General features: G+C 51.6%; 1 protein-coding gene across 11 annotated transcripts in view; it reads left to right on the top strand.

Annotated features, from left to right (window-relative positions):
• TEAD1 (TEA domain transcription factor 1) overlaps positions 1-27,748 on the top strand; it is a 285,413-nt gene that overhangs the window by 218,409 nt on the left and 39,256 nt on the right. For 8 of the 11 annotated variants that reach the window (XM_075546043.1, XM_075546041.1, XM_075546040.1 and 5 more), the window contains 6 exons: positions 1,326-1,337; positions 2,161-2,295; positions 3,338-3,384; positions 4,170-4,231; positions 5,186-5,310; positions 25,050-25,223. In XM_075546043.1, the coding sequence (XP_075402158.1) occupies positions 1,326-1,337; positions 2,161-2,295; positions 3,338-3,384; positions 4,170-4,231; positions 5,186-5,310; positions 25,050-25,223 (555 nt within the window). The remainder of the gene's footprint in view (positions 1-1,325; positions 1,338-2,160; positions 2,296-3,337; positions 3,385-4,169; positions 4,232-5,185; positions 5,311-25,049; positions 25,224-27,748) is intronic. The other 3 variants (XM_075546044.1, XM_075546042.1, XM_075546038.1) reach the window with 1 other exon arrangement.

Below are 27,748 nucleotides of genomic sequence, written 5' to 3'. Positions count from 1 at the left end.
GCCCAAGATTGAATGGATGGAGCCAGGCTTTGTGGGTTGCACACGATTGCCCTCGGAGGAGATGGATTGGCCGGGGTTGGGTTCAACCACAGGCCAGTCAAGAACAGATTCCCTGCCACTGTGTGGGCTACATGCCTGGGGCTCAGTTCAACTTAAGGACATGTTGATCCCCTGCCCCAACTTCCATCACCTACCTCAAGATGTGAGTTTTTCTGAGATCCTCAAAGCCTGAGATGTCATCAGAACCAAAGAAAACGGAACAGAGGAAGCTAGGTCTGGGGTGGAGCAGTCAATGCAGGAGCGAAGGGAGCCACAACTCCGGGGAGAAGTTGCTGTCTGGGGAGGAGCTTACAGAGACAGAAGACCATCACCCGGGCAACCTCCTGGGACCGTCCCCCAGGGACCAGTAGTCCCACATCCTTCCAGGGACCCTCTAAATGTCCACTCAGCGACGGCACATGTGCCCGCCACACACGCTCATGATGATGCGGTGTGTCCCTGCAGAGCTTGTCACGCGGCGCACTGTGCTTTTCTGAGGGAGGCCAGAGGACTCTGTGGAATGACAGTGAACACTATCTGTCTAGGGAGCTTTTCCCACGGACAGACGAACACAGGCTTTCTGTTAGTTCACGGGTACTCCCTGGGCAGAGCGGTGTCCCCGTCCTCGGAGCTGGGTGTTATAGGCTTTCATGTTTCTTTTTAACTTCTCCTTCCCATCCTGCCCTGGTGTCTCTGTGTGCTTCCTCATCACCTCTGGTTGACTCTGAACCCAGAAAATCGCCTCCCTACGTAAGCCTGAACCTCCCCATGGCCCTCAGTCATCTCGAAACTCCCCAGTGGCAGCAGGGATGGAGGGTGGCGTGTTTGGGTACTCCCATTTTACCCCTGGTTGGTTAAAGGACGGCTTCCAAGCTGGGCTGATGGCAGAGACCTGCTAGTATCGGCCCAGGAGCCTTTCCGTATGTGCCAGGCATGAACCCCTGCCCATACCAGCAGAGCCTGCCTTCCTCACACAGGGCAGGTCGTGGGCTGCGGGGGAGGACCATCTCCCCGTCTGAACGTGGGGAAGCCATAGCACCCATCCAAAGAGTCAGGAGTAGTGTTTTGATCATTAACTGGGTGCCCCTTCTTGACGCCTGCCCTTCTGGGCCGCTCTTTCCGGGTCTCCTGCTCACCTGTCACGTGGGGGCGGGGGGGAAAGAACCATGTTATTTTCCTGAAACCAAGCATTGTGTTTGTATACCTAAGTACTCTTGAACTGAGGAATAAAGTAACCCTGCCCCTGCACACAATCATTTTAACAAACTGTTTATTATTGTATCCAGGTGACCAGCATGGTAAGTATTTTCACCAAACAGAGTATTCTGTATTTTAGCTGTGCTTGGCAGACGTTTTGGCTCGCATTGTGTGACCAGCCTTGGCTTTTCTAGAAAAGTCCCATGTAGGAAAAGGGGAGTCAGACTCTTGCCTGAAGAACCTTCTACGCTGCCCATGGCTTTAGAAAGAGCCTGTGTAGCCGCGGAACCCCCGGCGGGAAGACTGAGCATGCGCCCGCCAGCATGCGCTTGGCCTGCCCCCTCTTGCCCCGTCCGTCTGTCTAGCAGTCCACCCGCTGCTTCTGAGCCACCATCCCCTTGCAGGGCTTCCAGCCTCAAGTGACCCCAGGAGCTCCTGGGACTGTGGCCACATGACAGCACCCCCTCATAGGGTTTACCAGTGCTCTGTGGCTGGACCGACCTAGTGCACACCCCATCTCCTTCCCCGCCCGTCTCCCCTCTACTTAAACCTGGACCCCTGATTTCCCCCTGAAGTGCGTCAAGTCTAATCAAGGGCGGAATCTCCCTCTGGAAGCTGAAAGTAGATGCAGACGTAGCTCCTTCTCAGAGGCTCCCCGTTTTGCAAGCAGTGCGGTTACGAATATGGTTTTAAAGACCTTGCCGCCGCCGCCGGGCGTCCCCGCTGCACAGCGCTGCGGCATCCGAGTGTGCCCTCGCCTCCTGGCTGTATTCGTTCATCAGTGCATGTTTGCTGGTTTTGGCCTTGTTTTTTCTTATTTTATATGGCTCCATATTTTAGTCCGTGTGCTCGTGGCTGCGCTGTTGCACCTCCTCGATAGTCATGCCTCCTGTATTAAGTCAGTGTGTCGCTGTCACATTCAAGGATCAGACTGCAAAGGACAAGGCCCTGCAGCACATGGCAGCCATGTCCTCGGCCCAGATAGTGTCGGCCACGGCCATCCACAACAAGCTGGGGCTGCCGGGGATTCCACGCCCGACCTTCCCGGGGGCCCCGGGGGTAAGTGACGGGCTGTGCTGTGCTGGGGGCGGGGCCAGCAGTAAACCTTCCCACAGCGCCTCCTGCAAACATGACCTGGGTCACGGGAGTGAGAAGACCATGTGATGCATGAGGGGGGCAGTGGGCAGAAACAGGAGGAGGTGAATGTGGGGAGGAAGAGAGGAGAGGGGCACAAGGAGGAGGAAGCAGCAGTTGGGGAGTCTTTAGTTCCGGAAGACATTGTGAAGACGCAACCTTCAGTGTGTCTCTGTCAGGCCCTGCCTCCTCTCCTCCTTCCTGGATCTCTGTCCTCAGGAAGCCACTCGGGGGACAGAGTAATCATTTGCCACCAACCAGAGGTTCGTGTTTATCACTGCCACTGGTCCTCAGGACAACAGTAAATACCTCTTCCTCGGACTGCCATGTCCATTACAGACCAGGAAACTGAGATGACTTGGTAACAACTCACAGTTGGTTACAACCCATAGTGACCCTGTGTACAATGGAAGCAAACCCTGCCCCATCCTGACCCCATCCTCCCAGTCTCTTCTACAGTGGAGCCCGTTGTAGCTGCTGTCAGTACATGTCTCTGAGAGTCGAGCTACAAGGATAGTGAAGTCAGAACCCTGGTTTCTCCCTAGCACCTTGCTGACCCTCTGGCTGGGTGCCTGGCTGCCCCCAAGGCCTCCAGGCCACACAGCGAAGGACATGGTTGCATTGGCTCGTTGAGCTCATTGCCTTTATCCCACGGGCCTTCCATCCTGTGAGCTGGAGATGGTAGAGGGAGGGAGGGAGAGAAGGATGGGTGGGGATGTGGTCAGATGCCCAGATATCCTCTAGGTGCTCCAAGGATGCCTTGGCCCTGCCCTGGAGGCTTTCAGGAAAGAGAAGCTAAAGGGAGCCTTGCATTGCCAGGCTCAGGATGTAGGTCAATGGGCGGAGAAGGTAGACCAGGCAACCTGGTGGACAATGGGGGATCTGCTGGTGTGGCGCAGGGGTGACAATGCTTAGAATTTCTGAGCCAAAAACCCAGCGCCTGAAACTTCTGCACTTTGCCTTCCAGTTCTGGCCGGGAATGATACAAACAGGGCAGCCGGGATCCTCGCAAGAGTAAGTCTGAGGAGGGACTGTCCCTGGCAAGCCTAACTGGGGGAGAGTCCTCTTGGGGGCCACGCTGCCTCCAGCTTGGAGGAGAAGGGAGGTTTCACCTGAGCTCACCCAGGCCCCCTGCCGTGCTTATCTGCAGAGCTGTCTTCTTTTGAGACCCCTCTTAGGGGGTCATCCTAAGAGACTGATAGCAAGGAAGACCCCTGCAGAGCCAGGAGCCCTGTAAGCAGCTCTCTCCACCTTCAGGGTTACAGAGAGAGGGAGGGAGAGAGAGAGAGTTTCTAGCATCCTCCAGCTGAAACAGGAAGTTAGTTCCCGGTTTCTCGCCCCCCCCCGCCCCCCCCCCATGGTAAGACCAGCTAATCAGAAATCCTTTGGTGATTTGGGTACAAGGGAGGCAAATGCTCAGTGAGCTGGAAGCAACGACAGTCAGGGAAATAAGAGCAGAGAGGAAATCTTGCCGTCTGTAGAAAGGATCTCTAGCTATTTGCCTGAAGCATGTCCCCAACCTTGTTGGAAATGGTGACTGCTGACCTTACTTAGCCCTCTGCCAGGATTAGCCGAGAAGGGTCAAAGGCAGACATCCCCACACAGAACAGTTGGGTGAGGTTTGATTCCCCAACCACACCGGGTCTTGGCTCTTGAAGAGAGCTCTGCCAGGGATTGCTGACCAGCAGGCAGAGGCCAGTGCCATTTAGAAACCTGGGGTAGCCGTGGAGACCCCGGGTAGCCCTGATAGCAGCTAACACTGCCATACTGGCTTCTGACCTTGTCCTCCTCCTTCCCAGCGTCAAGCCCTTTGTGCAGCAGGCCTACCCCATCCAGCCAGCAGTCCCGGCCCCCATTCCAGGTGAGTCATGCCTTCGGAGGCTCTTCTCGGGGAGGGGCCTCTCCCTCACCTTGTCTCCAGAGGGGGAAAATGCACTCTTGTTACTTGAAGACCCATGGTGGTCTCCTCTTGGCCCCCAGGCCGGGTGAGCATGGAGGCGCACAAGAAGGTCACAGGGGGTCCCAGCTCTGTCCTGATTCACTGTAGTCAACTCCTGAGAGCTCTTCTGACGGACTTTTAAAGTAACTGGAAACCCGGTCGCTTTCACTAAAGACATGCGACAGTCCTTGGACGAGTAAGCTGCCCTGGCTACTTCCTCATCCTAAGTGAAGGCAGATTGCCTGCGTCTGACCCCAGGTCTTTGAGGGCAGGTTCTAAGACTAATGTAGTTTGATTTCTGGTGCTTGGCCTTTTAAAGGAGAGCTACTGTCTGCCTCTGTGTCCGTCTTCCTCCCCACCACATGCTCGCCCCTCCCAGGCCGACACCCGTGTCCACAGAGGGGCTCAGTAGAGCTGAAACATAGGGAGTCCTCCAGCATAAAGCTCAGTTCCATGCTGTTCCCTACTCCTGTCCCAGTGCACTTGGAGAGCATATCCCACCTTCACGAGAACGGAAATGGACAGACAGGAATGCCCAGCATGTTGGGGATCTCCTAAGAAACCTCTGGAAGCATTTGCTTCAGCCTGTACCACCCTGAGGGACTTGGTTCAGAGCCAGGTGTCCTCTTGTTCCTGCTGTCCTGTCCAGACCGCTACCTGCCACAGCCCTGACCTTAGCTGGAGTTGGCTCCTTGGGTCTGCTCCCACGGCTGTTCACTGTCTGGAGTCAGAATCCCACCAGTTGAAGACTTAGTTCCATACCTAGCTAGTGATTGACCTTTCCTCCAAAGTCCCCTGTTTTGTGAAGCATCCTGACTGACTATTAGCCCATGGGCAGGGGAGTAGTCGAGATTAATGTCTGGATTGGTCTTTCAGGGTTTGAGCCTGCATCCGCCCCAGCACCCTTGGTCCCTGCCTGGCAGGGCCGCTCCATCGGCACAACCAAGCTTCGCCTGGTGGAGTTCTCAGCCTTCCTGGAGCAGCAGCGAGATCCAGACTCGGTGAGTGTGACCCTTGAACTGCGTCTCGTGCCCAGGGCTGGCTTCTCCAGCCCGTCTTCTCTCCTTCCCCTGCACTCTCACCTGCCACACAGGCACCCTGTGTGAAGATGGACCTAGGAGGGATAGAGCCAGGCAGCCCTTAGCACAAATCAGGATCCCTGGTGCTAAGCACAACATCAGCAGTTTGAAACCACCAGCAGCTCTGAGGGAGAAAGAGGCGGCGTTCTCCTTTCCCATTCCTGTCTCAGCAATCTACAGGGGCAGTTCTGAGGCAGTTCTACTTTGTTCTGTGGGGGTCACTGGGAGTCTGAAATGGACTTGATGGCAGTGAGTTTGATTTTAGTTCATTGAACCAAACAAACAACAACAACACACTACCATCAAGTCACTGCTGGCATCCAGGGGTTTCTGAGATAGTAACTGTTTATGGGAGTAGAAAGCCCAGTCTTTCTCCTGCAGAGCTGCTGGTGGTTTTGAACTGCCGACCATGCGGAACACAGCCTAAAGTGTAACCACTACACCACCAGAGCTCATTCCAGCATGTAGATCTTTTTAGAACTGACTCTTGACTGCTGCTCCAGACCCCAGATAGATGGGAATAATGAAGCTAAAGGGGAAGATCTCTGCTTGGAGTAAAATGTTAAAACAAAGTAACCTTTACCGAGCCTGGTGCTGTGCAAAGCTGTTTAATTGATGATCCTGTTCTCCTCTCAGAAATGCTATCAGAGTAGGAACTCTTTGGTTAATGAGGAAACAGGCAGGCTAGGTAATTTCCCCAGAGTCACACAGAGAATATGGATGGATTTGAGATTCACACTGGGGTCTCTAGCACTTCAAAAATGCCCTGACCATCAGCCTAGACTCCATCCAGGTCAATCTGGACTGTCAATCTATGCTTTCTCAAGATCGGAAACTAATTATCTTCTTAAGGAGGTGTTTGTTTTAAATATGCAGTAACAATGTAACGCAGACTGCAGTGCCGTTATCATCAATACCAGCCACTGTGGCATCTGGAATGGATTTGCCCTTTTCATCCTTCCCCAGCCCAAGCCCCCACAGATTCAGCCCTCCTCATTCCATTGTCTTCCAGCCAGGCCCCTCGTTTCCCAGGCATGTGCCATCACCCCAGTACCCTGTCCTTCACACCTGCTCCTGGGCCGGGAGTATGAACACTGATCTGCGTGTGGGTGCACTCCAGGCAGATCGGGAGCTTACCTTTGGGATCCCACCGACGCCGTTCTACAGGCTCCATCACCCCACCGCCTGACCCTGTGGCGCTCCGACATTCACAGAGCCTGTGTCCTCTGTGTGTCTGCCACCTACTTTTGCCCTGCAATCAGGAGAAGGGCCAGCAGTAGTGGGTTGGGCCCGGTGGGCTCTGGAAATAAGGGGGAGCACGTATGTTCCAGCTCAGTGGAAAGTCTGTGACAGGGTGAGGGGAGAGACCCTCAGCAGAGGGGCTCCGCGGGGCCTCCTCACTGTGTCCCTGGTCTAGGAACTCGGAGAGAAGTCTGGGAGCCAGTGGGAAAATAGGGCACGCTCCACATTCAGAGCTGAAAATGAGGCCATTGGGCCAGTCAGTGAGGAAGGTGAGGCTCGTGAAGCCAAGGAAGAAATGGCCACTCTTCTCAAGGTTCATATGCAGCTGACAGGATGGGTTCCGGTCCCTGTCCATAGGGGGTATGGAAGCAGATGGCTTTGTGATGACCCTCTGCCTCCTCTTCTGGAAGAGATTGTGTCCTGGAAAGTTGAGGTGGTTCTTCAGCTGAAGGCTGAGACTTGGCCCTGATGATGCTCAGCATCCCTAATACTAAAAATATATATATGGTGCTGTTGAGAACATACATCAATTCATTGATGTGTATAATTCAATAGCAGTGATTACATTCCACTCCCAACTCCCCTCCCTCGTTAACCTTGAACCCACAGCTCCTTAGGGCTCCCGACACATCTTTTGAGTTGCTGTTGTCCACTTGATCCCGTATAGATAGTTTTTCAAGTGCGATCCATAACTCATACAACACGTCATTGTTGAGAGAGCTCTGTGCCATTGAATTCTTTGCTCCTTGTCTTCAGAAAGTCGGCTGAGATCCATGCGCAGTAAATGCTTTAGGTTTCTTAGCCGAAGGACGAGGAGCCCAAATTGAATATTCCCATACGGATGTTTTCAAATATCTTATTGTACTGGAGGTGGGAGTTGGCAGCTCATTTCCTCATTCAGCTGTGTGTAAACATATTGCTCCACAGCACTGGCTACAGTCCACACAACGTGTCAACCCTCTCTCCTTTCCACCCCACCTGCCCTGCTCCCCTCCCTCCTGTGGCCCTGCCCCTCCTCGCCATCTCATTCCTGCTTTGGGGCAGATGTTGGCTATTTGGTCTCATAAACCTGATTGTTTATTGGCTCACAGCCCTCGCAGGAGTTACCTTATATCTCATAGGCCAATCTGTTATTTGGCTAAAAGGTGACTCTTGGGAGTGGCTTCAATTCTAAGTTAAGGTGTGTCGTCGGTCAATGGTTTGGGGACTTCCTCTGGTCTCTTAGTCATTTCAGAATCCAGCCTTCTTTAGGAACTTGAGTTTTGCTCCTTAATTTTCTCTCATTCTAAACAGGACCTTCGATTGTGTCCTTGGTCAGAATATTAGTAGGCGTATTTGGGTACCATCTAGTTCTTCTGGTCTCAGGGTAGCTGAGGCTGTGGTATTTGTGGATGGTTGATCCTGTGGATTAATTGCTTTCTTGTGTCTTAAACCCTTTCCTGTCCTTTGCTCTAGACAAGAAGAGAGCAATAATTATGTCACAGATGGCCAACCTCAAACTTTGAAGACCCCAGATGCTACTCACCAGATTAGGATTGAGAGCTTTATCTTTATGAATTTCAGTTCCTATTGTTAAGGGCTATCAAGTCCATTCTGGTCCATTTGTATAACCAAACAAAACGTTATCTGCTGCCCTCCTCACAATAGGTTTCAGCCCATAGTTCCAGCGACTATGTCAGCCCATCTTGTGAATGGCCGTCTTCTTTTTCTTGACCCGCTGACCAAGCATGATTTTCTTCTCCAGGGACTGGTTCCTCCTGGTGACGTGCAAATAAACGTAAGGAGCTTTCTGAAGTTGTACTTCTTCCAAGACAGATTTGTTCATTCTTCTGTCAGTCCACGGGATCTTAATATCCTTTACTAATACTTAGTGTCTAGCTTTCATGTGCATAGGAGATGATTGAAAATACCCTGGCTTGGCTCGGGTGCATCTTAGTCTTCAGATGACTCCTTTGCCTTTTACCCTTGGACAGGCCCTCTGGCAGCAGATTTGCCCTGTGCTTAGGAGACAAGTTATGCTAGCTGACCTAGTCGTCCCAGGAGACGATGGTCCTGAGTCTTCAAACCCAATAAATCAATCCTGTGAGGGTTAGGATAGGCCTAGGAATTATCCACACCCATGCCTCTCCGTACTTCATAGCATATGCCATTGTTACCACGTCTACACATGTACACAGGCAGGTGTCCGCACATACACCCATGCATATTCATGCATGTCTTCCTTTTTAAAAAAATAATTTTATTGGGGGCTCATGCAACTCTTGCCACAATCTGTACCTCCATCCATTGTATCAGGCACATCTGTACATTTGTTACCATCATCATTCTCAAAGCATTTTCTTACCCTCCTGGTATCACTACCCTCATTATTGGTCCTGAAGGGTTTATCTGTCCTGGATTCCCCGTGTTTCCAGTTCTTATCTGTACGCATGTATTCCCATAGACCTCCCCACACTCGTATTTATGTAACCATGATATGTTATTTCTGTTGTTACAAAACTGCATGTTACAGCATTTGCCATAAAAAAGTAAACTAACCTCATTGGCATTGAGTCTGAACCAACACAGGGTGATATTGTGGGAGAGGGTAGAACTGCCTCTGTGAGTTTCTTAGACTGAAACACTTTACAGGAGTAGAAAGCCCCATCACTCTCCCTTAGAGAGGCTGGTGGTTTCAAACTGCTGACCTTGGGGATCATAGCGCGATGTGTAACCACTGTACCACCAGGGCTCCTCTTTTATGTTCATGGACCTCTCAGTGTCTCCACTTACTGAGGTCCGTTGCTACCTTCCCCACACTCTGTCTTGCCCTGGCCAGCACCAGAATGAGCACAGGTGTGCTCTGGTCCCTGCTCATCACCAAAGAACTTGGCTTCTATGTGTGTGTACCCTTTACTGCTAGGACACACCAGCCCCCAGTTCCGAAGCTCTTGGGAAATTGCGTACGCTGTAAGCCAGTCTATACCTTTGCTCTAGAGAACTTTCTTCGGTTCAGAACTCTAAGGCAGTGGGCAGCAAAAGTGCTAGGAAGAAGGACGTTTTCCTGCGGCTGGAAGACTGTGGTGACCCCTCCCTCTCAGTGCTCCCATGTTCTCTAGTCAGTCTTGGTAAGGGCTCTGAGTGCCCAGTTACCTCTTATATTGCTTAGTATTTGTTGGCTTTAGTCTCAGGGCACCCTGGGGGTGGGCCTGAAATGATCGCTAGAGCTATTCAGTTCAGTCCATTGAGTGCCTACAATGTACAGGCCTCGTCTCTGTCCCTGTGGAGCATCACATGTGGTGAGGGAGGCCAAGAAGAAACCGTCACATACAGGAGGGCGCTCAGGTGTGTGACTGGGGAAAGGAGCCAGCTGAGTCTGGTAGCCGTACCACAGGGGCGGGGAAGGGAGTGACCTGCAGGCGAAGAGTAAGGACTGGGAAGGGAGCAGCCCAACGGTGATGGCCCTGAAGTTGAGAAGCCATGGATGAACACGGTGACGATTTCTGTCAAGCCAGGGCCACCAAGCTAAGCAGGGGTGCGGAGGTGCTTGTCTCTTTTCAGGCGGGTTCACGTCTGATGGTCGGAGTGTTTTACCTGGACGGGAGCTTTCCATCCCTTGACTACTGAATGGAAAGGCCTGGTTGATAGATAGCTAGAGATCCTATCACTCGCTGCCAGTGAGTTCCTTCTGAGTCTTGGTCGGACCCTGTGCAACTCCCCTGTGAGGTTTCTGAAGAAAGCTGGACTCTTCCTGAAGCAGCCCGTTGCACCTTTCTCCCTTGGGGCAGTTGGTGGGCTCTAACCAGAGGTCGGGCCCCAGCAAGTGATTTCAGAGTCTCTACTGTGAGTCAGCACCCTTGGCTGTCTTAGAGGTATGAGTTGGGGTCTACAAGAAATTGGTATTCATGCAGCAAATACTTTTGGAGTACCTGCCCCAAGTCTTGCACGGTTTCAGTCGTTGGGGATTCCTCAGTGAATTACAGACAATTTTGTGTTCTGGACCTTGAGCGCTAGGATTTTGGGTGACGGCGCCCTTCACACAGAGCATTAGCCCTTCACAACTGAAAGTTAACGTGGTCTTTAGTTTTAAAAAGTGCTCTTTCTAAGAATACTACTACTTTCTGACACGTTGCATGTGGCATTGAATGCCGTATTAAATCATATCTGATCATTTCATCGGTTTCTCACATTAGATGTCCACCAGTGCTGTGTGTAGCACTGTGTGGATTTGAAGGGGACTGATCCTGTTCCTAATGCGCCCCTGCTATGAGTGGTTCTTTTGCAGCTAAATTGTGTGCTCTAGGCAGATTGTGACTAGTTTGTGTTTGATTTCGGTGGAAGGGTTGGGGCATGAAGGGTAGTTCTTGTGCCCAAAGAGGAGGGTTGGGACCCTCATTGTGAAGGAGGTGACTGACTTAAGTGATGTGGACATATCACGAAATTATTTAAAGCATCCTGGCAATGTCTCAAGGGCCTGCCTTTCAGATGACATAATCTGTGCTTGGTGGTAGGAACACCAGGTCTTGTTAGCCTGCGGGTGTGCTGGCCCTTCACGACTGAAGTGAGTGGAAGAAGCAGCATTGGGATGATTTCTTTGACTTTCAGATTTTTGTGACCCCCCTCAGCCTTCAAGTCGAAGAAAAAGTGAAGTCATAGAAAAGCAATTAAACCGATGACATATTAATGAGTTTAAATCCACTGTGCTTAAGATTTAACATCAAGCATTAAGCATGCTAATTTGACAAGTGCGCCAATAAAGTGACAAATAATTAAAGGGCCACTAAACAAACGCTGCGCATATAAATTTTCCAAATACTTGTCTGCACATTTTCTTCCCCTGGTTTACGTTGGCTTCCATTGCCCACTCTGGGAGTCAGTTTTGATTTGGGGGGACCCTATCATACTGAGTGGAGCTGCCCCGCAGGGTTTCCAAGGCTTCAGCCCGCAGGAGACCCCCACGTCTTTCTCCTACAGAGGGGCAGGGGTGGCCACACCACAGGTCTTGTTTAGTAGCACGGGCTCCCAAGATGGATTGGATTCCTTAAAATCACAGGGTCGTAAGATACTTTGAGTAGAAGAGAACGTTATAGGCAGTGCTGCCTAAGAAAAATAAATCCACCGATGAGCCAAATGTAGGCCCGTTTCCAAGAAGCAGTGTTGCTCATCTCGCCAGCGTGGCAGCAGACTAGGTGGCGCTCCCTTCCACAGAGGCACCTGGCAATGCTGCTGTCTCAACAGTTGTCAGGTGCAGCAGTCACTGCGGCCAGCGTGAACCCCAGAGTGGCTGCCCTGCCTCCAAGATAAAACTTGCCCACCTTGCACACTTAGGTGGCAGCAGTGACGAGGTGAGAACCTCATTCTCTCCCTCCGTCCACAACCCCAGCCTTCCTGGGAATTCTTTACCCACTGTGTACATTTCTGGAGAGTCTCTGTAAGTCCCCATTGCTAAAGGCTTCTCTGGAAACCTGCCACTCTGAGTGGTGGTGGTACTAGTCCTGGTATTCTAGTGGTACTAGGAGTAATAATGGCAGTACTAGTGGTCATGGGCTCTTTCACGCCAACATAGTACGTTTCTGTGTTTAATCCCTATGAGGCAGCTTGCCCCAGTATCAGAGAGCTAACTGTTATTGGACATAGGATTCTGATCCAGGTCATCTGTGTGCATTCCTGAGACCGTGACCAAAAGGCGATACTGCCCCTTTCCATCTGGGGTCGGTGGCCTCTTTCAGGCCCAGGCCTGTCGTCCATAGGGAGCGAAGGAAAGACTAATCAAAGGGGTGGGCGCCCCCTGCTGGCTCTGCATCACCCATCAGCCAGAGGGCAGTGCTTCTCCAAGTCAGCGGTTTCTGTTGGTAGAGAACCAGCCAGTCCACCCCTCTATTGCCTCTGGCTTGCACCAGAAGCTCGGAGGAAAACAGCAGCAGCGAGCACAGAAGGAAGGAAGAGTGTGAAAACAAAGACTGTTTTAGAAGTGGTTGGCAGTGCTTGGAAATACACTTTCTACGTGATTGTAACGTTGCGTAACCAGAGTCTTAAAATGCAAGCGCAAGATCCTTTGCCCAAGGAGGACTGTGGAAATGACCGTTTGGTTCCCGGGGACCATGCTAGGTTAGACAGAAGAAGCCCCTCCCTTCATGGGAGCTGTGAGGGGAATCCTGTAAGGAGGGACTTGGGGGAAGGGGAGGGAGTACCTGGCCTAGTACAGCTCTTGTGATTGCCCCCACCCCACCCCCGCCAAACCCCCTGGACCATTGCTGTCCTCTTCAGCTCCCTGGCAGCTCCACCCCTTCCTGTCCCACAGCTGGCAGACCCACCGGGCTCAGGTGGCCCAGGCATGGCTGGTGTGTTCAGTGCCTGCTGTGGTCTGAATGCTGGAACAGGCAGGAGCCTGAACAGGAAGAGGGCCCATGGAGAGTTTACTGGGGTAGGAGTTACACCACAGAGTGGGGGTTGATGGGAGATACCCCCCTTTAAGTTTTGAACAAGGACTATCTTGTGACCTAAGAGACAGCTGTGAGGAAAGCACACCCAGGCTCAGGTACATGGAAGCACGTATGTTACAGGTTATGGGGGCGCTTGCTGACCCACATCAGCTGCAGCAGGCAGGAGGGAGAGGGACGGGTGGTAGGTAACGTTATTGATATCCACCATTAGGAAGTACTTTTGAAGAATTAAATTGTTCAGCCGTAAAAATGGCTGCCTTCCAAAATACGGGCAAGTTCCCCATGCACTGGCTGGACCCAGCAGGACTCTGCCCACTGGGTAGAGATTCGAACTTTCTCCGAGGTGGTTGCCTCAACCCATGGTGAAAACAATGGTTCTTCTGAGGATGTGGGGCTGAGCAGTGAAGTTCAAAGAAAATTTCTATAACCTATCAGTTCCATTTCCCTCCCAAACCGTTTGAAGCCCCTCTCATACTGTAAATAAGAACATGTAATTCTCCCGCCAAGCCCAAGCCCCAAATTAAACCAGACCCACTACCATCAGGTCATCTTCCGCTCATAGTGACCTTTAGAGAGGCTGTAAATCTTTACAGGGACAGCCTCCTGGCTGATGGCTTTGAACCGTCAATCTTAGGGGTAGCGCCCTGACCTGCTGTGTGATCCTCGGGGCAAAGGATGTTGCATCTAGAACGTAAGCTTTTCCTGTCTGTAAATTGGACGTGCCAGGACCCCTCTCACTGTGTGACTGCGATAGTGATGTGTAGCAACCTCCCTGGGACCTACTGTGCACTGCGTGGGTGGGGTCTTGGACCTGGCGTGCCCTGGGATAGCATAACAGCAAGCCACGCCTGTAATAAACTCATAGGGTCATAAATCTTAAAAGTGTGAAAGAACGGGGCAGGGAGACTTTCCCTCCTTCTAATTCGTACCCCACCCCTGAAAGAAGCAGCTCTTGTAACTAGCTTTGGGAGACTCGGTCTAGAGATGGTTTTCTTTTGTACATGAAAACCTTTGAAAACAGAAGGCTGTGTCAGAGAAAACACACATATTTTCCACTCACAGAGAGTGGTGGTAGAGTGTTCGCATTCTGTCAGAGGCGGAAAGCTGGCAAGGCCATTCCCTGGGATTCTGGCTCTCAGAGGTTTCTGGCTCCCTAGCTTCATGTGAGTGTGCACTATTCCCCTCCCTGCTGTGTTTCAGGAAGATGAGGGCTGCTGTGGGCCAGAGGGTGCCCTTGAGGGGGGAGGTCCCCCATTGCAGTTGCCCAGGTGATGGTTGATGACCGAGGAGAGAGCATTACTGGGGGATTAATTTGATGTGGAGAAAAGAGCACAAATGGAAGTTTTTGAGACCAAGGCTAGTGACGATGCTTTGCAGAGCCGGGGAAGGAGGAGGAGGAAGCTGATCTGTACAGAGCAGGCCGGCCTTGGTGATAATGCGAGTGCTCTATGGAAAGAGGCATTGGGAGCAAGAGGCCCCGCATGTTGAGCGTCTAATAGAGCCAGCCCACGACTGCGACTGCACTGATAGTTATTTCAGCTGGATGTTTGCACGGATCCAAAGCTGCCCGGCAGCGCCTGAGAGGCTTGGGAAGGTAATGGCAGCAAGGAGCGCTGAGGGGGAGGCCATGTGCCCTGTCATTGTTTCCTTTGCTCTCCAGCCTACTGGAGGGGGCCTCAGGTGGCTGTTCCTGCTGGTTCACAGGCGGGGTCCAGCGGAGGAAGCTGTGCTGGGCAGTCACAGGAGGAAGAGGACAGTGAGCTCAAGACTCGGGCTGGGCTGGGACAGCAGAGAAGTCTTGAAGTTGGATCTAGGCTCCGGCGTGAGCAGTTCTTCAGCCAGCAGGCAAGGCTGGCTTTCTCTGACCTCTCTCTTCATTCAAAGTGGCAAAACTTATAAAGTCTCCTCAGTGGGGGAAGGGGGTGCTATGAGTCAGCAGTCTTTCCAGCTTCAGGGAGCCCATGTCTTTACCTCTGGACCAACAGCAGGCCCGCACTGGAGTCCTCTTAAGTACTGGATACCGCAGACAACCCCTTCTTTTCCATAGAGCAGTCGGCCCAAGGATGATTTAATCTTTACAAGTTCATAGTGTCTTTCGAAGGCCTGATTTCCGATCAGCGACATTCCGGTCCAACCACAGATCCTGATTTTGGTTGGGAAAATGTGACCACTGCACAGTGTGGACATGTGACCTGCCTGAGGTCTGTGGCAGAGAGCGGGAAGGATGGGTTGTATGGGGGGTTAGGTTGCCAGGAGGAGCCTAGGCTCTGTCCTGGGGGGGGGGGTGCTGGGGTGCTTTCTGGAGGAGCTTCCAGGCTCTGCAGTGTCCACAGGAGTGGTTGCTTCACCTCAGTGGGGTAAAACCAGTTCTGGTTTCTGTCCCTGGCTGGTCCCTTTTCTCCAGCCCCCTTTATGCTTGCCTGTGGATCTTCCCATCTGTTCACCAGCGCCTGTGCGGCTCTTGGTAACTTATAAAGGATGTTCATGTGTACAGTTTCATTTGTCCTCCACATTGACCCTGGGATGTACAGGAGAGCGGGTACAAGGCCTGCGGTAGGAGCAAGCCGAGGCCCAGAAGGCTTAGATGGGTTCTCTCAGGCCATGATGCCAGCCCATGTGTCGCTGATGTGTGTGCTTCACTGCTCTTGAGCCCATGCGGACTCATACAACCCCATAGGACAGGGAAGAACTGTCCCTGTGGGTTTCCAAGACTAACTCTACAAGAGCAGAAAGCCACCCCCACCCCATCTTTCTTCCGTGGAGAAAACTGCTAACCTTTTGGTTAGCAGCTCTGCATAACCACTACGCCAGCAGGGCTCCCTGGAGCCCCATAGGCCAAGAATAAATGGTCAGAAAGTTCATTTGACCTTTCAGCTTCGTAGTAGAGGCGGCCGCTGGTCTCTGTTGGCTGAACCCCAACTTTTGTGCCCCTCTGAGGTTTTGCCAGATGTGGTCTCCCAGGACTCTGGAGATAGTTGTCTTCTAGCGACCTTCTCCTCTGTGGACTCAGTGGCCCTCCCTTGTGGTGTGGCTTGGTCTCCTGCTGGGTCGGGCAGTGGGACAGAGCTGCTGGTCTGGGTCTCCCATGCCCCTGGGAGCAGCAGCCTGTTCACCCAACATCAGCACTTTGCTCCGGCCACTCACTCACTTTCTTCATTACTGTTTGGGGATGAGGCAAGTGAAAGCAGTTGGAGACCCGGGTTTTATAGACATTTCACAGAGGCCCCAGCCAGGCTCCATCTGCTTTCCTTGGCAGGTCAGCACCCGCCCGCCCTGTGTGTCTGCTCTTCAGCGGACGCCCGCCTCCCCCAGCCAGCCAGGCCCTGGTGTGAGACGTGCTGGAGGGAAGGGCTCGCTGTCCTTGTCCCCGGTGTGCCCTGGTGCTTCTCCAGGGAAAAGGCCCAGGAGAGGGGCAGCAGCCCTGGGGGTTGGGGGCTGGACAGCCAGATGGGCTGGAGCCCGGGAAAGCTAGTTCTCTCAGCTGTGGCTTAGAGCACTCATTACTCATTCCTCATTCACAGTCGCTTTCTTCCAGGCTGGTCGAGATATGCAGATCACTGTATTTTTACCCCCAATTGGCTGGACTCTGCAGCCACTCCTTGTCCCCACGTGGCCCTGAGCTGCCATCGACTGGCCAGGCAGCCCCCAACAGGAACTTTTGACAGGAAGCAAATGTGGGTGATTTGTCCTTGTTCCGTTTCAACTTGTGCATTAGCATCCCTTGACATGAGTTATTTGTCTTGATTCCTTTAAATTCCTAAGTGGATTATAATTTTTCTCTTGGTATGATTTGACAGCAGTCATTTTTCAAGGTTTAACGGCATTCTTCAAATCGTTGGCATTTTTGCAGTAAGTCTGCGGCACCACTGCCACCTTCAGGGCAGACAGCGCAGTGCTGCGGCGGGGCACGTCCCAGGAGCCCGCAGGCCAGCCTGGTTTGTGCACTTGAGCGCCGCAGCATGGGAGGACTGTAGTGGCGGCTCTCAGAAAAGGAAACCTTAGCAGCCACTTTGGGAAGTCTTCTTCTGATTGGTGTCATCTGCAGAGGGACATATTTCCACGCGGCCCAGTCCCTCTTTGCAAGGAAAGATTTTACACTCTTGGAAAGAGGTGTCCGGACAGGTGCCTCAGGGACGTGTAGGCCTAGGTTAGGAAAGGCCACACAGGCATCTCATTCCCACCTCTGAGGCCCTCTAGCTAATCATGGTCTGTGCTCCCAACCCAGAGTAGCCAGCCCCTTGTGACAGTCACCCTGCCCCACATGTATCGAAGCAAGGCTGATGAGGACGTCGCCTCTCGTGCTTCGGGCATGTGATCAGGAGGGGTCAGTGCTGGGAGAAGGACACACTGCTGGGTAAAGGTAGAGGGGCAGCGAAAAGGGGGACTGATGCAGTGGCTGCAGCGAGGGGCCCCGACATAGCAGCTGTTGGGAGGATGGCGCCAGATGGTGGGATTTGCCTCTGTGGTGCCTAGGGTCGCCTGCTGTCAGAGCGGACTGGATGGCAGCTAACAGGAGTCCTTACAGAAGCAGCTCCCCAGGCCTGGTCCCTCAAGGAGCTACAGGGTGAGTCCGAACCACCCACTGATTCCGGGCGTGCGTCTAACTTTTGCATCATCAGGGGCCCGTGGACCTGGCCCTAAGGTGCCTGAAACTTTCTCTCTGTGTTTTCTGTTTCCCTTTTGTTGCTGTCAGAGGAGCAGCCTTAATTTCATTATTCTGTCCATAGTAAAATAATCCTGTCACAATGATTAGGGGAAGCGATCATGATGATAGCCCATTCCAGGCTTTGTCTCATCGCAGCCTCATAAACCTCTTGCCAGGACAGGTGGGGACTGTAGCCAGGAGGCTTAAATTGCTTGTCTCCATGACTTAGCTGGGAGGTGAGGGAGAGCCAGGGTCCAGACCTGGACCACCTCTGACTCCAGCACCCAAGTGCCAGCCCCTCCTTAATAGTCTCTACTGCTTCCTTATGCAGCAGACTGCGCTTCAAACCAGATCCCCCTCTGCTTTTTCCCCCCAAACTGGCCTTCCATCCCAGATATATTCTGAACAACAGCCCACGTTTTAGGAAGATCCCCAGCTTATGTATAGCTAAGAATCACCTGGGGATGGTAGTGAGATTTTGGATCCCGATTCAGTAAATCTAGGGAGGAAATGCAATTTCTCGGTAGGGGGACAAACCAGAATGAAACCGTTTGAAGCCCTGCCCACAAAACAAAACAAAGCACACACACACAAAAGCCTGGGATGCCAAACCAAACTCACTGCCATCGAGTCCATGCCGAGCCCTGATGGCATAGTGGGCTATGTATGCCTTGGGCTGCCAACTTCAAGGTCAGCCATTCAAAGCCACCAGTGGCTCCACTGGGACTTTCTGCTCTTGTACTGATTGATGCTCTCAGAAACCCTCAGAGGAAGATTTACTCTGTCCTATGAGAGAGCCAGGGATAGGAAGAAAATGCTTTTTGTTACCCCAGGTGCTCCCTAAAGGATCCTAATCAATTTTCAGGATTGCACTCAACTTTCTCAGGATGTTTTTTAACTGCTACAAAGAATAATGAGGGATTATACCTCTAGTGAGAGAAAAATGAGCATTTCTCCAAGTCAGAGCAGACCTCTGCATGTGGAGCAGTCTATCGGAGGCACGGAGCTGTGGGAGGTCTGTGATCCCTGTGGGGTTTCTGGTACAGCAAGGGTCTTTAAGATGAGCCCTACAGACAGCCCAGTGTTCCCGCTCCTTTCGGTTATCCAGAGTACCTGAGCTGCCGGGAGCTCTGGGATTGGACCCAGGTATCTTTCAGATTCAGGGCAGGGGAGGGAAGGTAGACATTTGGGCAGAGCATGTGCATTGCAGAAAGACGTTCCCAGAATCCCCTGCACCACGATGGACGTTCCTAGGAATCTCGGGCATGCAGGAACCTTCTAAAAAATTCCATGTGAATCCTGTCATTGTGAATGAGGGGTTGGGGACCCAAAGCCCATCTGTAGGCACCTGGACATCCCCTTACAGAAGTGTAACAGGGAGGCGAAGAGCCAGTATAGTGCCGATGGAGCATACAACTTTCCTCTATTTCTTTAATGCTTCATCCCCCGCCACTATCATGATCCCAATTCTACCTTTACAAATCCAGCTAGACCAGAGCATGTACACGGGTACAGATAAGAGCTGGAAACACAGGGAATCCAGGACAGATAAACCTCTCAGGACCAGTAAGTGGAAGGTAGAGGGAGAAAGGAGGAACCGATCACAATGATCTACCTATAACTCCCTCCCAGGGGGAATGAACAACAGAAAAGTGGATGAAAGGAGACATCAGTCAGTGTAAGACATGAAAAAATAATAAACATTTATAAATTATCAAGGGTTCATGAGGGAGGGGAAAAATAAGCTGATACCAAGGGCTCAAGTAGAAAGAAAAATGTTTTGAGAATGGTGATGTTAACAAATGTGCTTGACACAATGGACGGATGGATGGATTGTGATAAGAGTTATACGAGCCCCTAATAAGATGATTTTTTTTAAATGTTGCATGTGTTGGTGGGGGTGGCAGGTGTCAAGAAAAACTCAAGTTGGCCTTGCTGGACTTCCTCCCAGGAACTTCTAAATAAAATTCCCTCGTGATGCCTGTTGTCTTCCAAAAGTAAATCTTGGTCTCGGTTATACACGCACCTAATTCCTATGGCATGACCAACGTAGAATGATCTCTTGGCACAGAACTCTTAATATAACTTAATCTCCTTTATAGTTTGTTCCTCAAGAATCCCCATGATGTTTCAGGATTGTTCTGATTGGGTGATGACTGACTCAAGTAACCTGTGTGTAGTCTATAAAAGTTCATATGGCCTCTGGGAAGAGACCCCAACAGACCCCAGCCCTCCTGGCCTCCCAGCCAGTGCTCTAGGTGTTTCCCTCCTTTTTTCTAAGTGACAAGCGTAGGCTGTACAGCTTGCTCCTGCCATTTTAGACATCACCTGTTGATGGCTGACTATGGGAGGCTAGGGGCCTGGTGTCCCACGCGTATTACAAAATCCTCCCAACACACTCATGTCTTCCATTCGCTCTCCCCCTCCCCACCCCTTACCACCGTGGACTACATCACAGCATCTTGTTATAAGGACCATCCAGCAGTCATATTTCCAGCCTGTGTGGAGTTTGTACACCACACGGTTAAGGTGGTCCATGAGGACCGTTTTCTTAGTTGGAAGCCTTTTGGTCTTCTCTTGTCTTTCTAGGATATATATCCTGGCCTCTGTATTTCATGTGTTCAAGTTGTAGGCATCTGTCGTAATTACGTCCTGCTGCTGTAACAGGGCACGGGAGTGGGTCACTGTTCATGGCTAGCAAGTGTTCTCTGTGGCGCAGGCCCACCAGTCTCAACAGCGAAATACCAAGAGCCGCTGCCTTTTCTTTGTCACCTTTGTTGATGATCCATCGTGTGTCTGCTGACTGCCAGGGGGACCTTTGTTTATTCTGTAGTTAAACGGACTAAAAGGTGGGGCTCTTTTTTTCCTCCTCACTATCGAGGACATCTAGTCTTTGGCTTTTGTTGTCCGTGTAACAATGTCCATGGGACATTGGCTCAGTTCATAAATTGCTGCAAATACTTGGGTTTTGGGTTTTTTTTTTGCATTTTCTGCCCCATAAACTGAAGCACATGGTGTGTGTGTGTGTGTGTGTGTGTGTGTGTGTGTGTGTGTGTGTGTGTGTGTGTGTACATTCCACCTTTAGTTTTAGGGAGACCTTTGCTGCCGGAAAGAATGTAGGACTCACTTGAGAAAAAGGAGGATAGGTGTCCACCATAACCTTCCCTTATAAGGAGACCTGGCGTGTTAGGAGGTAGATAGAGCCTCACCAAATGGCTTTCAGAGTTTTAATTTCATGAAAACTTGAACTCAAATGTATCAGGTGGATTTCCCCTTTCCAGCCTTCCAGGTTTGGGGGCCAAGGGATGCCTGGATCAGCCAGGGGTGAGGACAACCGAGCCTGTGTTTGTAGCAGTGGGCGGTCTCCTGGATACCTTCTCTAGTCCTTTGTATTCTTATTCTTAGAAACAAAGTAAACCCCTTGGCCGGAACGCCTCTCGTCAGATGCCAACGGCCAGCATCTGGTTTCCAGCCCCAGGCTTGGGGAAGCAGTGCCCGATTTCCTTTGGCAGACACAGGCTGCCCCTTCTCAGGTCACTCCGGCCATTTGCACTCAAAGGTCATGACTCAAAATAGAAGCCTCCTAGGTCTGGGTCCGGGTGCATCTGTGGACCCATGTGCCCTGAATTCCAGGTCCGTTTCTCACAATTTTGAGACGCTGCTTAGCTTTTCAGTTTCCAGAGCAGGTTTTCCTCAGTGTTTAGATGGCCTTGGCCAAGGCAGTGTGATGAATGTGTACTGCCACGGCGTGGGCTGTGATGACTGGCAGGTCCCGCCCTTGCCGTCCTGAGCTCCAGTGCTGGATGACAGAAAGCAAGCTAATCCGTCCGTGAAGCAGCTCTTTCCTTACCTGTAAAGTGATTCTAATCAAGCTTCCCCCTCCTGGACCCCCTTGGTGGTGTAGAGGGTTACACATTATACTGTTCACCCCACAAGGTTAGTGATTCGAGCCCTCCATCTGCCCCACAGGAAAAAGATGGGCTGCCTGCTCCTGCCGTGACTTGCAGTTCTGCTCTGCTCTGGGGGTTGCCATGGGTCAAAACTGGCTTGGCGGCTTTACGCAGCATTGCTGGGAAGCCAGAATTCCCTGAGGCCACCTATCTCAGAAGCTCTTAGCACAGTTAGGACAGGAGAGTCATTCTCTTCCCTTCAGGCCCAGGGGAGAGGTCCCATGATAAGGAGTTTGCCATGAGCAGGCTAGATGGAGGATTTGAACTCTGCCTCCGTAACTTGCTCCCATCTCCTGGTGCTGTGTGTGTGTGTTTCTGTCTGTCTGTCTGACTCCTGGTGGGGTGTGTGTGTTTCTATCTGACTCTGTCAGGAGGGCTAGCTACAGGACGACAGTGCTGCAGGAGCTGCTTGATCTCACCTGATAAGGAGCCCTGATAAGAATCAGCATTGCCACAATGATCTGATGAGCACTTCTCCAATGCTGGTTCTACACCTACCACTTCCTGTCCCTTGTTCCCTTTCATCTGCGGGTACCACATCCCCACTTGTACATAGGAGCACGCTGAGGTTCAGGTTTCTGTCTGTCTGGACACCCTGCATCTCGGCCGCTCCTTCCTGGCCTCTGCTGATGAGCACTTCATCTTTCTCCCCTCACCTCCTCGACCCGTTAGGTCCAGCACAGCGCTGCTGGGACCTTTTGTGGGGCGAGAAACAGCATCCTGGTTCTCTAAGCTATTTTAGCTTTGCTCAATCTCTGCCTCCTCATATGGCCGAGGCCACAGAGTGGGGCAGGTGGCGTTCCAGTGGGAGACTCAGATTTGAAACACCGGTTTCCCTCAGTCTCTGTTTGTGTTCCATTCTTTCCCAAATGCTCCTTACCTACAAAGGAGTCCTGGAGGGGTAGTGGACCACAAGGTCAGTAGTTCAAACCCCCTCACCCCCAGCTGCTCCATGACAGAAAGGTGATGCTTTCTACTCCATAGAGATTTACAGCCCTGGAAACCAAATGACTAGTTGTTCTTTGGGGGTGGGGTGGGATGTATTTTATTTATTTTAAAGACAGTTTTATTGGGATTCCATCCACTTATCTTAACAGTTCAGAAGTTCAAGTACCTCAAGCAGAGTTGTGTAGTCTTTACCAACACCAGTCCTTCTCTGCCCTGTGGAATCACTGTGAGGCTGAGTCGACTCAGTGGCCCTGAGTTCTTGGTTGGTCTGTTTGGGGGGAGGGTTTGCCTTTATGGGAAGCGCAGGAGCCTTGGTGGCAGTGATAAGTCAGGTAAGCACTGAACTGCTAGCAGCAGGGCCCGCAGCTCCTTGGAAGGAAGACATAGCTGTCTGCTCCTGTCAAGCTTGACAGCCTCGGAGCCCCTGTGTAGAGTTGCGGAGAGTGGGGCTCGAGTTGATGGTCGTGGGTTCTTGTTTTTAGGGGACAAGGGGGGGGTGGCACAAGAAGGAGCCTGGCAGGCTGGGTTCAGCTGCCAGCAGAGGCTCTGAAGGAGGGTTGGGGTGGGCGGCGGGCGGCCTGAGCAGTGAAGGCACAGTGCTGCCGCCCTGATTCTGTGGTGCTGTCCCTGGAGAATGAACAGACAGACTACGAGCCAGCTCTGATTGCCTTGTAAACATTGTCGTGTTGCTGGCTCGGCCGGTGTGGCTTTTTCCTGGCCTTACAATACCCATGACTCATGCATTTCTGCAGCCTTTGTTTGCTTATCGTTGAAATAAGGAGGTGACAGCATTTGAGAAAGTCTACAGAAAGACCAGTCCTCCCTCCCTTAAAAAATGGGGCTTCTACTTGTCTTTCTGTCAGACTCGGCAGACCTCCTTCTTACGGTCTTTTGTAGGACGGTCTTGCTTTTACCTGAAGTCTGCCTGGTCGCTTGTAGACGGGTTCCCACTTTCCATTACACTGATTCCTGCCAGGGTGTTGGTGCCCTGAAGAAGGTCTCACTCTGCTCTGGGGCAGGAAAGGGGTCTGGCCGCCTGCCCCTTGCATGGTAGCACTGTGGGTCACAGGCGGGCAGAGCGAACCGGAAATCCCTTTGTGGGTGGCAGCAGGTCATGGACGTAATAAGCATGTCTTTCCAAAGCAAGAAGCAGTAGTGTTTGGTGACCATATTATGAGTCAGGAAACTTTGGGGCTATAAAAAACAAAAGCCAAACTCCTGCCATCGAGCCGATGCCAGCTTACAGGATGCCCCTGTGGGTTTCCAAGACTCTCTTTCCAGGAGTAGAAAACCCTGTCTTTCTTCCAAGGAGCAGCTACTGGCTTCAGACTGCGGCCCTTGTGGATGGAAGCCCAACGCATAGCCACTAGGCAACCGGGGCTCGTTGGTCAAACAAGGTTAACAGAAATGTCTCTGCTTCCGTGTTTTTAATTTGCTGCTGATGATCACTGTCAATCTGAAGAAGGGAGACTGGCTAAAAATGGGGAGGACAGCCAGCACTTATTGTATGCAGGCAGTATGGTGGGCAAGGCAGTATGAAGCCACCCACTGCACCGCAGGAGAAAGACGAGGCTTTCTACTCCTGTGAAGAGTTACAGGCAGTATCTACCTCATTTCAACCTGCTGAGGTAGATGCCATCCCAGCTCCCTCTCAATAGACATTTGTTATTGTTACTGGCTAATTTGCTGTGCCCTGAGTTTAGTGCATGAGCAGACTGAGTCTAGACCCCACACTCTCCTGGGAGGTGGTTCTGAGCAGGTCTTCTTGTTGGGTTTCTGACTAGGCCGCCTTATGGGATTCAAAGGGTGAAGGAGGATAGCAAATTGAGAAATCCCGATTTTAAACCTGGAAAGTGAGTGGGGAGTGTTAGGTGAAGAGAGGAGATGGTTTTCAGAGCCCCTGTGGGTTCCAAGGACCCCGGAGTCCCTGTCCCCAGACATTGTTGCTCACATCATATTGAGTTGGTGTCACACTGCCTAGTCAGCAGAGAGACAGGCACAGAGAGAGGCTCAAGTGTGCTATCGACACCATAGGTTCCCAAACTTTCTCAGCGTGCTGCCTCCTTTCCAGAAAAAAATTACTCAAACCTACCCCTTCCCCCTCCCCGGTAATTTAAAACATTTGCATGACAGCCTATGACCCAGGATAAAGTGTAGGGATCAGCTTCTGCAGCCTCTGCGTCTCTCCAGCTGTTTATTGGATTCATCATTGGGTGGTTGTTGAAGCAGCTCTTTATTTCTGTCTTGGCAAAACAAACACGCACTTTTCAGGCATTTGGGAATACTTTCCCTTGTCAACGAAAGATCATGATTGTTTTAACCCAAAGCTAACGTCATGTTTGTTTGTTTTTGTTTTAACAGACCTGAAGCTGTCCAGCGCCTCCCTGGTCATTCTGGAATTTCCCGACTGCTCTGAGGGTTTGTAACGGGAATGTTTCTGTTGGTTTCTTGCAGTACAACAAACACCTCTTCGTGCACATTGGCCATGCCAACCATTCGTACAGCGACCCATTGCTCGAGTCCGTGGACATCCGTCAGATTTACGACAAATTTCCTGAAAAGAAAGGCGGCTTAAAGGAACTGTTCGGAAAGGGCCCTCAGAATGCCTTCTTCCTCGTAAAATTCTGGGTGAGTGAGGCGCCGCCCCGATCTTTGTGGTCCTGTCTGAGAGGGCATGGGTGCAGCCCTGGGCACCTGCCCGTCCCCGTCCGTGGACATTCGCAGAATCACCAAGGGCCACAGACTTGCACCTGTGCACCTGCATCCTGAATACTCCAAGGTGCATCTCCGGCCCTGCCAAAGGGCCAGAGAGAGGGCGGCCACTTGGGGCTTCAGTGCTCACTCAGGTTGCAGCAAGGGGCTCCACGGTAGGAAGCCATGACCCTCTCCCCTCAGTTCTGCGTCTTCCCACTTCGCTTAGCAAAGGGGCCTGCCCATCCTGCATGGGCAGAAAAGGAGCTGGGCTGAAGACAGTTGTACATGTCAGGAGGTTGTGTGTGTCACTGAGGATGCACATGCTTTTTGTCCAGTAAATACTCGCTGCTATTTTTAAGACAAGAGCCCTGGTGGTGTAGGGGCATATCCTTTGGACTGCTAACTGCAAAGTCAGCAGTTCAAAACCCCCCAGCTCCACGGGAGAGAGATGAGACTCTCTGCTCTCGTAAAGATTCAGTCTCGGAAACCAACAGGGGTGGTTCTACTCTGTCCCACAGGCTCTCTATGAGTCAGACTGACTCTGGCAGTGAGTTTGGTTTGACTTTTAAAACTCTTAAGGGCCAGTTCCCCTCGCTGCTGGAACAAGGCTGTCCCCTGGCCTCTGAGAAGAGCTTTGCTGTCCATGCTGGGCCAGGGGGGTTGATGGTGAGGGCCACTAGAGAAGACAGAGTGCACACATGCGTAAGTGTGTGTGTGTGTGTGCGCGCGCGCGCGCACGTGTGGGGACAAGGTGTGGGAGAAAACGACCTGCCAGCATTGAAACACGACAATTTCTCAGTCTTCTCCAGAATCAAAAGAGAACGGCTTCAAGCATCTGTCCCGTAGCGCAGTACGGAAGGCCCCAGATGACTGTGTCCCAGTGTGTTTTCTGCCTCAGGTGCTGCCAGACTCCACCTGCCCACCTGTCCCTCTTCTGCCCCACTGTTACGCATGTCTGTGTACCTTTTCTTCCTTTTCCCTCCTCCACCACCTGGCCGGCTTCTCCTCCTCCTCTGAGGCAGGTGGCCTCGCCAATAAGGCACCTCCCCCCAACTGGCCAGACCTTCATGTTTTTCCCCCCCATTTCTGTTTTTGCTGCCATCACCTTTTGTAGTGAATCCTTCCTCTTGCTGTATCACGATTATTTGGCTGTGGGTCTGTGTGCCTCCAGTGGACCCCCTGACAGCAGCTAGTGTGTGTTAGGAGCCTGCTCTGTGCCCTGCATTGTTGTGAATGCTCGACCGTCGCCTCTGTGGGCTCAGTGGAGTGCACCTCCTTCCCAGCTAAGAAAAGAGAGACTTGGAGATTATGGAGTTCTTCTTTATATTCAGAGAGATAAAGGTTATATATAAACCCCGCAGGATACTTGTGGAGCCCTGGTAGCGTATAGTGGCTACACACTGGACAGAATCCCCAAAGTCAGCAGTTCCAATCTAGCAGCTCTATGGGAGAAGGATGGGGCATTCTACTCCCGCTCAGAGCCACAGTCTTGGAAACTCACAGGAGCAGCTCTCCCCTCTCCTACATTGTCCCTGTGAGTCAATATTGGCTCCATGGCAGTGACAGAGAGGCAGGCTGCTCGTAGGTTGGGGGGCTAGGCAGCTCTCTCAGACTTTCATGCCCCTGCTTGGTTCCCTGGCAGATAAACAGCCTGCGGACCGGCCACCGGGTCTGTGAGCCTAAGACCCTCCATATCCCTCACACCCCACAACTACCCTACACAGCTGAATAAATGTGGGAACAGATGGATGAATTAAAAAACATTCATATTTCAAATTTGTTGGGGGAAACTTTGCATATTTAGTTTATTGGCTGGTTTGTTTTCCTTTAAAATTTTTCCATGGTAACTAGGTTTACTTTTCCATGTTTCCTATTCAAATTTGGATAGTGGGAGTAGCCTTCCACTTACATTAATGTTCTTGGGGTCAGTAGTGCCTGTGGACTATCTGCAAAAGCGCCACTTTCCCTTTCCAAATTGGTGACTGCCACCTAGTGAGTTGGATTGTAGCTGAGGGATCGATGCTTCAGTATTGTACAGTAGGGTACAGCAGTCCTCTGGGTGTGGCCCCAGAGCCTCCAGACCCAAACTGCTTCATAAGGATACTGAGACGCATTTATCTCCTTTTCTCTGCCAGTATTACACGGACAGTACAAAAGCAGTGGGTGAAGCTGCCATGCCTTGCTGTGAGTCAAGGCTGTAGGCTCCATCATTGGTACGCACTCATTCACAGTTAAAATGAAAAGTCCAGTTACACCATAACAAATGTCCTTTATGCACTTTCTGACTACGAGAACGTCAAGTACGTACTCAGTGAGCCTGTCACTTCAAGGAAACCAGCTGACAGTATTTAGTATCGATGATAAAATTCAAGCTTTTAAGCAAAAGTTACAATTTTGGATAGCATGTATTCAAAGACTTTATGAGGGACCGATGGTGATATTAGCGAGTGTGATTATTA

Source organism: Tenrec ecaudatus, chromosome 4, assembly GCF_050624435.1.
Source record: "Tenrec ecaudatus isolate mTenEca1 chromosome 4, mTenEca1.hap1, whole genome shotgun sequence".
NCBI lineage: Eukaryota > Metazoa > Chordata > Mammalia > Afrosoricida > Tenrecidae > Tenrec > Tenrec ecaudatus.
This window is presented reverse-complemented; position numbering and strand designations above follow the sequence as displayed.